Here is a 13095-nt window from a genome sequence, read left to right as displayed (position 1 = left end):
TCAGTCATGGATCCGAGTACTTCCTCCACCCTGATGATAGATATAGGCTAAAAATGTGCCATCTCTACAACTACACACCATACATACATCTGCACAATAAAGAGCTTCATCTGTAGGGCATAGGTTGACATCTATCAACAAAACTTCTATCAGTTTCTCAGTCCAGATTATGTCAGATGTCCTGACATCAACACAGTATCAAGTCTCACACTTCAGTTTGAATCCTCTGGAAATAGTACCTACACAATGTATAGTGTGGATGTTTCAGGCTGTAAATCTAAAAGCTCAAACGTTTTTCAGGATCTTTCAGTGTGACTTGTAATGTATTGCACATTTTGTATGTATTGGCAACCATCCAAGTGTAAGAGATAAGAGTACACATCATGTACAACAGTCCATATGGTCCATATCTAAGCTTTAAAGTGGTAGTGATAATGCTCGCTTTATAGCCTTGGGTTTTGAGGTTTCAAGCATCGTAAAAGCTCGTCAGTTTTATTTATAAAGCTAGATATCACAAATTTGCCTCAAAGGGATTTGCAATCTGTAAAACATACAACACCCTCTATCCTCACACCCTAAGATAAAAAAGAACTAGCACATTGTTGTTCACATTTCCCCACATCCTCAGAAAATGTGGCAAAGCTTCACAGTGACATCTGGCACCATTACAAACGTCTTTGTTGTAACTTTGTCAAGGTTATGAAAAACCCCTACAAGTGCCCACTTTCACTGTTGCCCACTCACAGTCTCGGTGTCTCTGTTGGCAGACATTAGTCACAGTGGTATCTATCTGTGAAGGCTCAATTTACCAGCGCCACACTGCCAGAACAGCAAGTGGTGAACAGTGACACACAGGAAAAACCCTCAGGCTGGGTGTGGTGCTTACCCATAAGCCTGCCAACATCGCAGCAATACAAGTATACAGCTAACATAGTTAAAAGGTTGCTCATGTCTGTATCTCACCTTCAATCAGTATATTATTCAGTCATGGATGAACCCTCATAGAGTGGTAGTCACTTTGAAACTGGATAAATCTGGTTTTAAAACTACATTTGATTCATTTTTTCATTCTGGTCTTCAGCTATCAACTGTAATCAAACAATACTATCTTGTCCTTAGCCTATAACGTCACCTGTGTTGACAGACTTACATTGTCAGTAGATCAAACAAATGTACGACTCATGTTCCTCTCTCTCTCTCAGATAAAAACTGTTAGAGATTTACCGAGAAGAGCTGAGTATATCAGCACCCACATTGACTTACATTGTCATAAACACACACACATGAATCGCACATACATTACAGACATGACATTCGTTTATAAGGCCTACTTTGACAGTGTTGAGGTGAAGGGTGTGGTGGGAAAATGTCACCTGCAGAAACTTAGCCAAAACAATCCGGTTATGCAGAGAGCATATGTTGGTATTATCTGTTTTTTCCTTCTCTGTTCTCCCATTTCGTACATATCAGATTCCTCTGTTTCTTTGTCTTTCTTTCTTTTCTCAAGTTGATTGATGCTTGCTCATGCTGTGACCTGTCTCACCTCTGTCCTCAACAATTTGCCTACTGTATGTTACTAATCTATTTCAGAGGCTATCCAGAGAAATCTGAGTGAGGCATGCAGAGCAATTTGAAGTTGATGATCTAGTTAAGTAGGGTTTTTTTTGTTTGTTTGTTTTGTTTTGTTTTTAAAAAGCATTAATGTGGCTTTCTTTTCATTTGATCCAAATGTTTGACTTGTTGCATCTTTTTTGTGAAGTCAAAGTATTTTGAAAATGAAATAATTCCCATGTTTTTCAGGAAGATGGTGAATAAATTAGGTTCTGACATTTAAATTGACAAAACCAAAAAAATTAAGTAATCTGCAAATTGTTTCTATTGCCTGTTATTGTCACCAAACAATATCTGATCAATACATTTCACATCGTGTAAGGTAGCAGCTGTACGTATTGTGTTCATATTGCAGCTATCTTATAGAGTGTATCACAACAGTCAGGAGGTGCATGATGGATTCAATATCAATAAACAGCAAATCAGTAGAGTGGATGTTTCAGTAATGAAGGTCAGTAATGGATTTCAAGGGGATAGAAATAGCTCACCACACCTTTTGTGTTAAACATATAACTGCATGTGCCTTTTGCTTGTTGTGTAATTTTAGATTTTGCCAAAGTCAGTAGAAATATTGGGTGGGTAACAGTTTTTATAAAACTAACCCTAACCCTGAGATCAAGTGTGCAGTAAAAAGTGATTTAATCCTGGCTAAAACTCTAAATTTAAAGAAGCACAGAAAAGAAGAGAAATAAAGTAAAACAAAGGTGAAAAGTGATAAGTGGAATTTCTTGTAATAGGCCTTTTCCTTGGAAGACATTTTGACATGTCACAGTAGGAAAAGCACAGGTGTAAATAATGAAGTGAATGATGGTTGAATTGCATTTAGCTGCTTCGGTTTTAGGTTCCTGGTATTGTGCAAACTGGTTCACCGTTACACTGTCATAGTTTACTGCAACACATAATTAGAACAGAGCCATTGTCAATGTTATTAGTAACACCTGTGCTTTATACTGTAACAGGTCAAATGTCTGCTGTGGAAACCAGCCATTGATTTTTGTAACCCAAATTAAGTGCCTATAACTTGTCTATAAAGTGATTTAAATGATAAATGATTTAATAAGTATTAATAAAGCCATTCTACAACTTGCCTTATTAGAAAGTTTTGTCGTAGTTTTTATGTTGTAGCTGGTTGAGGTGAAGTTTATTTGAACTGTTTCTTATATACTGTTGGCATGTATTGTACATTGTGTAACTATGCATTATATTTCATAAACTAATGATATGTTTTATATGTTAAGTATTAATCTGAAGAGTATCAATAACTGTCAGATAAATGTAGTAAAAGTACTATAATTCCCTCTGAAATGTATAGTAGTGGAGTACAAGTAAGCCAGAAGTAAATTACTCAAGTAACAGTGGTGTTAAAAATATTCAGATCCTTTAGTATCATTAACAAAATGTACAGAAAATGTCAAAAGTTAAGTAGGGGAGACCAGGGACAGTTGTCACACTTTTTGCGATTTTTCCCAATAAATCTAAAACATTGGAACTGGAACAGTCCATTTACTATATTGTAAACTGCAATGTGTCAACTACTGAAACAATGTATTTAAGTGGTTTTATGAAATATGTACAGGTTGCAAAATTGATTTAAGTACAGTCACTCCACTGTTAAACTGTCCCAGTGTACAGGGACAGTTGTAACACATGCCAGGGATGGTTGTAACATGTCTAAAATATACATAATTAATCAATCAAATACTTAGAATGAAAAAGATTATTTAACATTCATGTTATTGTGACAATTCATTTCTTTTTTTTTAAATAACGAATACCTTTTTTAACACTACATGACAAAAAAGAGGGGAAGCCATCAAATTATAATGCAAGAAAATTATTTAATGGGTAGAACACACATCCTCAGAAAAGTTTAAACATGAAATCAAAATGGATTAGTTTGAGGACAACATTCAGTACAGGGTCCAATGGCAAATGCCGTATGATCTGGCCACTGTCCTGACTGCTTTGCCCTGTTTTATGCCATCTGAAGCCCTCTCCAGCAAAGGAAGTGGGACTCCCCTGTCTGTCTTTCTCTTTCTGATATTTAGCATACTGTAAGCAAACGTGTTTCCACTGACTATTAGCATACAACTGATTATCATTGACTTAACATGTAATTTTATGATCTATCTATCTATCTAGTTTACGTAGGCCTTTAGGTTTTTAAAATATAAATGAAACTTGGTTCAGGGATGGTTGCAACAAGGTGTTACAACTGTCCCAGTATCACCAGCCATGTTTTCACCTCATGTGAACTAGCTTGACTGCTAGTTCGACACATGTTAGCCATTTCTATTTTTAGCTTACAAAACAGTGATTCTAATAATACTTGTTTGGATTCCTAGACATTTGATCTCAGGACAGTATCCAAAAAATACATCTAATAGAAAAGTTAATTTTTTACCTCAAAAAAACACTTTTGCTGGTAACTTTCTCTGGGAATTCAAATGTGGCTTTGACTCAGTTTTGTAAGCAAGAAGACAAACTAACTGAGCATGTGCAGAGTTAGTGTAATCACTGGAGCTTGTTTCTGATTGGAGGAATTCAAGGTGTTACAACCATCCCATGTTACGACTGTCCCTGGTCTCCCCTACTCATAGTGCAGAAAAATGCCCCCTGTGAGTGGTATACAGATATATATATATATATATATATATATATATATATATATATATATATATATATTATGTTACTTTATTATTATTACTGCTATATTAATATGCAAGCATTTTACTGTTGTAGTTGGTCATGGTGGAGATAGTTTTAAATATTTTATATACAGTTGGGTAGTATAATCTGTAACAGTGGATCATGTTTTATAAGACCATATGTGTTGTATGTATGTGTTGTATGTAAAATCTTAATCTGTAAAGTAACACAATAGCTATCAATAAATTAAGTAAAAAGAGGATAACACCTGAATGTAACAGAGTAGAGGCAAAAAGTAGCATAAAGTGAAAATACCCTAAACAAGTACAAGTAGACTACCTTTAATTTGCACTTACAACAACTGTTTATGAACTTTTAAAAATGTATATAGGGGAGAACGGGGTAAATAGAGCCAGTGGGTAAAATGAGCCACCCCCTTATCTAGGTAACCATAAGCAAAAGTGATCACGTGATCACAAATTAAGAAAGTATAGTTCACATTACTCAATCCATCTTGGACTCAAGCACATGGAGAGAGTGGTCAGCAAAACAGAGCAAAAAATGTGAATTCATCATGTCACTAAAGTTATCAGTCTTGTATCTTAATTAAAAAAGATATCTTTTGGACATTATTACATGTTAATTTAAGTCAATGTAAGCTATAAAACAAGATCATAAACTTAGCATAACTGTGGATCTGAGCCACTGTGTGAAACAGTTTTGTCAAAATGGAGGTAGTGGGGTAAAACGTACCAGTGACATTGGGGCAAGATGAGTCAATGGCTCAATTTACCCCCAAAAATTATTTCCTGATATTCTAGAGACTAGAGACCCTGTTCATGTTAATGTTTGATCACTGTTACAATGTATTACAATGTTGATGAATAAATACCTAATTGTTGACTGATGTTAAGTTTAAGCCACACACAAACATGCTGTACATACAGACGGGTGGCAAATTAAAGAAAAAGCCATAAAGTGTCATAGTAAGGTGTTGGGCCACCAGAACAGCATTAACACACCTTGACATTGATTCTACCAAGTCTCTGAGCTCTTTTAGAGGGATGAACACCATTAACTCAAAAGATATTCCCTCATTTGGTGTTTTGATGATGGTGGTGGAGAGCGCTGTCTAACACATAGGTTCAAAATCTCCCATAGGTGTTCAAATAGGTTGAGATCTGGTGACTGTGAAGGCCATAGAATATGATTCACATCATTTTCATACTCATCAAACCATTCAGTGACCCCTCGTGCCATGTGAATGGGGGCATTGTCATTGAAATGGAAACATATACACTATATAGGTATATTATTGTTTTAAGATTATGTTACACTGCCTTATGGTCAAACACTCATTGTAAGACTTTATGATCTCTGCTTCCCATGTTAAAATGTTCCTAACAGTTACTATCAAAGGTGAGATGTGGGACTCAGTCACTGTAACTTTAGAGGGAATGTCCAGGGAGGAAAAGCAGATAAGGATTTGGCCTTCAACTCTTAATTCTCAACAGAGACTGAGAGAAACTCCCTAGAGATACGGTGAATTAATTAAAATTAACTGTTAGGGTGATGAATATGTGATGATTGTGATGCATGTGGCTGTATATGCAAGTACCAACACTGAACTTCAGTCAACATCTCTTCAGCCTAGCAAACTGGGAGATCTGGACTTATATGTATTCTGGATATTGCAATAAAACTCCGAAAGACAACTTGCTCTCTGTGAATTCATCTTAAATTTTCACAACAGTCATCCTGGAAGAAACAAGTCCCATCAAGGTAGAAATGTTTGATCATAGGATAAAGGTGATCACTCACAACAACTATTGATTAGCAGTGACCCTTCCCTCTAAGGGGACAAGGTAGGAGACAACAGACATTTTATTATGTAACAACACTAAATCCTAGTAACTCAGGGCCGCCAGGGAGAAGCTGACTAACATTTTGCCTTCCTTCACTGTAAATATTATTTGTACTAATCCTCTATTGCGCCACAGTTGCGCATATATTACACACTGCAGCAGTTTGGAAGCATGCATGTCTGCTCGGCTCTTCCCGTCACTCGGCACCTGCATAGTGAACTCCTGCCCGTCCCACCTCGACGGGGCGCGGTCCTAAGGGTGGAGTCCACCGCCTCGTTCTGGGAACATTGAGCCAATCTACAAACTTGGCAGATCCGCTGCAGTCGTCTCGCTGAATCGAGCCGCTCTCCTCCTCCTCTGGACTCGCTCGTTTGGAAACTTCGCTCAGTCGCTCGGTTCGAGGAAAGGGAAGATGATGGCTCCGGAGCCGCTGCGGTCAGCGATGATCACGGGCAACACGGAGGACACGTCGCTCGCGGTGCCCTCCGACAACAAGCTGCGCTCAGGAAAGCAGCGCGTGCTGGATCAAGTGCACAGCATCAAGAGGAGCAAGTCCAAACCAGGGCAGAGCGGCTCACTGTCTCCCTCACCTACAGGTATGGAAAAAACTTTTATAAAAACCTCATAATGTTAACCTCTTTATCTGAGTGCTGTTGTTGTTGCATCCTTATACAACACATTACTCTTACACTACCTGAGCTTAGAGCCCTTTCGTGCTTCCTGAAAATCATGCATCACTCAATATCAGCAGCTGATGAGTGGCAAACTGTCTGAACATGCAGTTTTCCTGTGCTGCTTTTTTTTGGCGAGGAAACCAAACCGTTCCTACCTTCTTTGTTGGCTAAAAGAACATTTGAAAAATATTTTTTCTGCTGCTTGTAGTCTAGTTTAGTGTGAGAAGATGACAAAAGCGCATGTGGAGTTGTATACGTTTTGTTTTTCTTTCTTTTTTTGGTTAAGGTGGTATGCACAGTACAGGTATAGATAGCGGTGTTATGCAACGCCATAATTGGCTTTTACTGATATTGATTATTGTGCGAGAAAACGTCGCCCACTCCCGGTGTGAAATGTGACCCTTGGCTGCTGTTGAACAATAAGTTTTGTTCTTGTGAGGTCTGCTAAACGGCACTTTGAGACTTTCAGTCAGGTCCAACTCACTCTGAGCGCGTCAGAGCTGTTTTGTTCTCTGTGAGTTTGGAATTCAGCCCAAGGGCTCACAAAGACCCACACACACATTATGAAAATTACATTTTGGTCTTTCTGGTGTGTGACATTACTGCAATAGGCGTAATAAAGATCCAGTAAAATTGAGAAACAACACATTTTTCTATTTTGTGAAATGTGTTGCAGGATTCTTGTGGAGTTGAGATCTGGTGGTTGAAAAGTAGGCAAAGTGTAGACAGTTTTATGGCCTTGCTGTCACTTTCAACGCTTCAAATGATTGTGAAATTTGTAGCGCACACGACAAGGACACTTGTGGCCTGCTTTAGATTGGCCTTCATCAAATGATTGGGATTTAAAGGCACAGATAGAAAAATATAATCCATTTGAGAGGCATAAATGAGGTAACATTCAATCCCAGAAAACAAAAGAGAAAGTGCTGCTTAAACGTATGTTAATGGGCGTGTTAAAGGCCCTAAATCAGCTGTTATTTCTTACACTTTAACATAACTGTATGGTCTTTAAATGCAGCATTTATTTTAAAAATTGAAGATTTGAATGATTTATCATCTCTGATCCCTGAAAGTTTTAAAATTGATTTACTTTTCAATTTGGTTTGCCCCTTTAACTCTTTATTCATCTTTTTTTTTGCATAGTCATTATTTAAGGCAAACTCATTGGTCTATAGAAAAAAATTAACATGAACGTAGACAAATGTTGAACAATAAAAAGAACAACCTCAAGGTTAGAGTTGCACACACCCCTGAGGTTATCAGACGGCTCCCGAGTTCATCATGATGAGTAACATACTGTTGTATTTAACTTACTGTGCGATAGTGTTGCAGCCATTCGTTGGAACCTCACCTGAGCATATTCTGATAACGACAAGGATCAGTTCTGGCCTGTGATGGTGAATGGGCCAGGTCAACAAAGATAACAAAAACACATATTCTCACTTATCATTATAGCTGTCAAGCCATTCAGATAGTTTTTGTTTTATGTGCCGAGGTTTTGAGACGTCGGCCTCTGACACCTTCTGCTGCTGCCCCAACACGATGGAGGTGACTGGATTTTCATTCATGGTGCTCAAGCAATTGAAGGTTAAGGGAAAAAAAAAAACATTTAGCTTAACCAGCAAGAGTTTTCTCATCCAAAGAAGATTTTGTTCATTAAAATCAGTCAAAATCCTCTTGAAGATGTTATTCTTTCAGTGTCTACGTTCGGCAAAAGCGAGTAAAATCCATGGACGTTTCAGCTATGCCTTATTCAGGGTGCAAAAAAACTGGAACTGCTTTCTGCTACAGAAATCAACTGTAAAAACTGTCCACAGCGAGTTCTGTAGATTGTAATGACAAACACTGTGTCTGGAAAACATGTTTTGTCAAAGTCTTAAGTAGTACAAACTGATCGGTATCTGTCTTGTATTAGAGCGGCAGTAGTAGTTTCAGAGGCAGACACTTGAAAACCTCAACACATAAAACTGAGTCAGTCGGCTTGGCTTGATAGTACTTGGAGTAGGCAAAGAGAAAAAATTGTTTTTGTGTGTTTTAGGTGAACTGACCCTTTACAGCCTTTTTATCCAGCCTGATGGTACTTTACTCACCTTTTGAGGCTTCCTCTTTTCTTGCGCTGAGGTCACGTATCTTACCGCGACTATTCTGTTGTTTTAACAATCATAATCCTGTAATGGTGAAGTCATTGTCTTACATTCTACATAATATGGCAGCGAGCCTCACGTTCCCATCAATCATCCTACAAGACAGACTGGCAAATGTGCCACAACTTGCTGGCTATGTGTAAAGGCTGGATTTCCTTAAGCCTAAGCGCAGAGTGCAATGCAAAGCCTTCTAATCGAGCGATATGATGTCATGTCTGTCTTTCTGGCTGACTAAAGGGTAGACATGCATTTTATAGACAGTTATGAGTGTAACATGCAATACTGAAACAGACCACTGTGAACTGGAATGAACAATGTTATCAATAAAATAGCTAAAATGATTAACTAATTCAGGTATTGATATTTAATTGAACAATATATGTAAACTGGCATTAATAAGATATTATTAATCATTCATAAATCACTCCATCAGTATATGGATTAAATCAAACAGTTATTAATAGATAACCGAAGAAACACTCATGTCGGCATGGCAGATTACCAAAATTTTGCAGAATGCAGTGTAATGACGTAGAGAAACAGATAATAGCAATCAAACACTAAATCAAAATTCAAATCGGAAGAAAATCTTTTATTTCCCTTTTTAAATACTTATTTTTGGATTCATCTATTTATTACCATTTTATGTTTAAATGTTCACATCTTTACTGTTTTAATTAGTTATTTTAAATCATTTTTGTAATTTGATTTATGTGCATGTGAATTAATTTGTTAAATAAATAAGTCTTTTAACACCTTTTACTAAATCCCTCTTGTAATTGTCCAATTAGATATCAAATAGTTAATTGTTTTATCAGAAATTGCAATGCTGCTTTTGTCCAACATAAAGCTGTGGGCATTTATTAAAATATATAATATATCAAATATTACACCTCATCTTATCATTATGGTGGAAACCTGAAGCCCACATTAAGCCACTGAATTTTAAGCAACAGCCCTCATTCTTTCATGCCAGTGTCTCATAGAGGCCTTATCTTCTTTCAATTGGCTCAAAGTTACCCAGTTAATCCAAATGGGTGTGTTTCAAGTTTGTTTGGTGTTATTTGTCCTACTGTCCCTAGTTACATCTCTGGATCTTTGGATTTGTTCTGTCTCACCGCTTATCTTGCATTCCTCACTCTGTGTCTGTCTGTTGTTTGTTTCGTTGTTGTCTTACGTCTCCTCTTTTAACAGCCGTGAGTCCAAAGACCTTGACGACATACGCCGAGTTTGGAACATTCAAGTTCGCTCCATCCAAAACAAATGGCACCTTCCACCGCACCAACTCCGCTATGTCAACAGGCTACAACAAATGGGTAATTATTTCTCTTATGTAACAGTCCCACTCGTTGTTGAACAGTTCATCAGAGCACAAACCCTTTTTTCCTTTCACTGTCTCTGTATGAAAAGACCAAATCATTGCTTGCACTACAATCACAAATACTTATCATTACTGCTGATCAGTTCTAGCCATTTGTTTCGTGTATGACATGAAACATGCTTGCAGTAATTCATCACAGTGAACAGGTCATGAATATACATGAATATGTTCTTTCAAAAATGTTACTGTTGTGTGGTAATGCAGGTTAGACTTCTTAAATGACACTCAAACTGCATTACCAAGCAAACATAATATAACTTTGACACAATAAAATCATGAAACCAATTAATTGCTTCAACAATTTAAAGGAATAGTTGTTAAAACTCAGACGAGAAGATAGATAAAGTACTACATTCATATTTGTCTGTGCAATTAAGATTGGAAACAGTGAAAACAGCTAGCCTGGCTCTGTCCAAACAAAAAAAGAGCCAGGCTAGCCAGTTTTTATGCTAAGCTATTGAATGGATAGAAATGACTGTGGTATCGATCTGCTCATCTCACTCCCGGCAAGAAAGTAATTAAGTGTACTTCCCTAAACTGGAGCACGCTTTGAAAAACATTTGACAGCAATTAAAAGACTTTTCTTTTGTAAATGGGGAAAAACATGCCAACAATGCTGATATGATCCTTAAAAGATACACTCCCTGATGGTTAAGATGTCTGAATAGCTCCCATACATCCTGAAATTCCCTCCCAGGCGATTGTTAATGTTTGGAAACTCAACTGTGAGACTTTTTAAGTGGTGCAACTGGATGCAATATCAGGAGGTGTGTTATTTCAATCCATCAAGTCAAGTCAGCGTTAACACCTTAGTCCCTGGTGATTTATGATATTGTTTTATGAAACATTACACCATAATTATGCTGGTTCCGCTCATGGTGTAGCTGCATGGCTCTCCTAGTTTAGAAATCACCTTTTTATTTCTGCGGCCAGATTAATTGCTCTGGTGCCCTGCTACAGTGGTTACATTTGTTTCATCTTGCAACTTTGTCCTTGTCCATGTGTTGTTTGTGTGCTGTACATGTGTGTGCATGCAGAGTACAGTACCTTACAGCCTGTGCTGCACATGTATGAGTATAATGAACATGTGACAGAAATACCGTTGTATTCTAGCAACAAGGCATATGTGATTTCCTGAGTTTATAAATGGACAAATACTGATTTTGAGTGTTGCTCTCAAGGTTAGTCCTGTCACTAAGAGTCAGGTTGAGTCCAACTCATTTGCAGCACTGGACTAATCCAAATTCCACAGATGAGTAAAGTTGACTTCATCAGTGTGGTTTTGTATGTGTGTGAGTGTGTGTGAATATTTATTTGCTCTGGGCTGGGCTAACCTGGCCTACTGACAGTGACTTGAGGCATGTCTAGGGAGTGTGGCGATGCGTTCTTGCTGATGAAGGCTCATCATCATCACATCATGGAATATATTTCTATCACATTGTGCCTTCGTTTGTTGCTCTGATTCTGTGGTTGATTCCACTTTATTTAAATTCCACAGGCAAAATGAATATGTGAGATGCTTGGTAAAAGTTGCATTGCAGAGCTAGTAACCACAGATTCTGTTGTGGTACCTCTTTTGTCCCTTGTATTTGACTCTTAGTATTACACCTGTCACCCAGAGCAGCATGTATTTGCACTGCTTTACTGAATGAAAGTGTTCATGAAAAAGTAAAGAAACATAAAGGAAGAAACAAACCAAGCAACAACAGCAACTCAAAACTATTAAAACTGTGTAAAATGATACTATAATATAGGTTATAATGTTAAAATAAAAGAAACAGGATTTGCTTCCGGACTCACTGTTAAAGTGTTTCTGCATTTCTTGACTTTTGGTTTGTAGTGTTGAGTCTGTCATGAAAGCTCAGATATTTTTGGTGTAAACATAGGCAACTAGGAGAGAGCAGCTCTTTTTAGCCTTTGGGAATGAATTCTTTGAATGTGTGACATTTCTCCACTTTCCCATACTACAGTATTGATACCACATGAAATTTACTGGAAATTTAATTGAGACTGTTGACTAAATGTTAACTAAATGGGAATGCCTTTTTTTTTGCTAATCCAGTGAATTCAGTACCTAAAAAATCGAAGTACTCTGTCAAAATATGTAAATACAACTTTGCCATGAAATTGCTCTGTTCATTGATTTAGAACATTATGCACAATTGCCTAATACAACTAGAAATATTATCATCTCATGTATTGTCATTATGATTATTCCCATCTGGGTAAGCACTATGAAAAGGCACTTCACAATGCTTTTGGCAGTACGCAGGGATATCCTGCTCCTATTTCTTTCCCATCTAAATCACATTAACAACAATATTTTTGTACTTTTACTCAATTTCTGTCACTAAATACAACAGGGAAGCATCCTGCAGTTTTTCTGTGCTGCTTGTATTTGCTCTGCAGAATTTGCATCTATTTCTCTTATACACCCTCTGCTATAAGGAAGGACCCAGTGGCTCATTCAGGCTGTACCCAAATGAAGGGAGCATGCAGCAGTTGGAGAGTAAACACTCTCAGTTCTTATCAAACGTGTTGTTGACACATCCTCCATAATAGCTAAATAGCGAGGGCTGATGAGCAGCTGGTAACCAAGCAACTGGTCCAGTTTGAAGCAGGAAAGAAAGTTATTACACAGAAAGAGGTCAATTCATTTTTTTTAAAACAACTCTCTCTCTCTGTGCGTGCGTGTGTACGTGCGTGTGTGCGTGTGTGTACCAATATCCCTTCCTAATAAATTCAACAAATCCAAATGTCAACATGTCCGC

General features: G+C 37.5%; 1 protein-coding gene across 1 annotated transcript in view; it reads left to right on the top strand.

Moving 5' to 3' along the window:
* The first annotated feature begins 6220 nt into the window (after positions 1–6220).
* LOC122982376 (plakophilin-1) overlaps positions 6221–13095 on the top strand; it is a 20432-nt gene continuing 13557 nt past the window's right edge. The window contains exons 1-2 of the mRNA XM_044351630.1: positions 6221–6721; positions 10138–10259. Of these exons, the coding sequence (XP_044207565.1) occupies positions 6538–6721; positions 10138–10259 (306 nt within the window). The 5' untranslated portion in view covers positions 6221–6537. The remainder of the gene's footprint in view (positions 6722–10137; positions 10260–13095) is intronic.

Source organism: Thunnus albacares, chromosome 5, assembly GCF_914725855.1.
Source record: "Thunnus albacares chromosome 5, fThuAlb1.1, whole genome shotgun sequence".
NCBI lineage: Eukaryota > Metazoa > Chordata > Actinopteri > Scombriformes > Scombridae > Thunnus > Thunnus albacares.
Note: the sequence above shows the minus strand (reverse complement) of the source record. Positions and strands in the feature narration are given on the sequence as shown.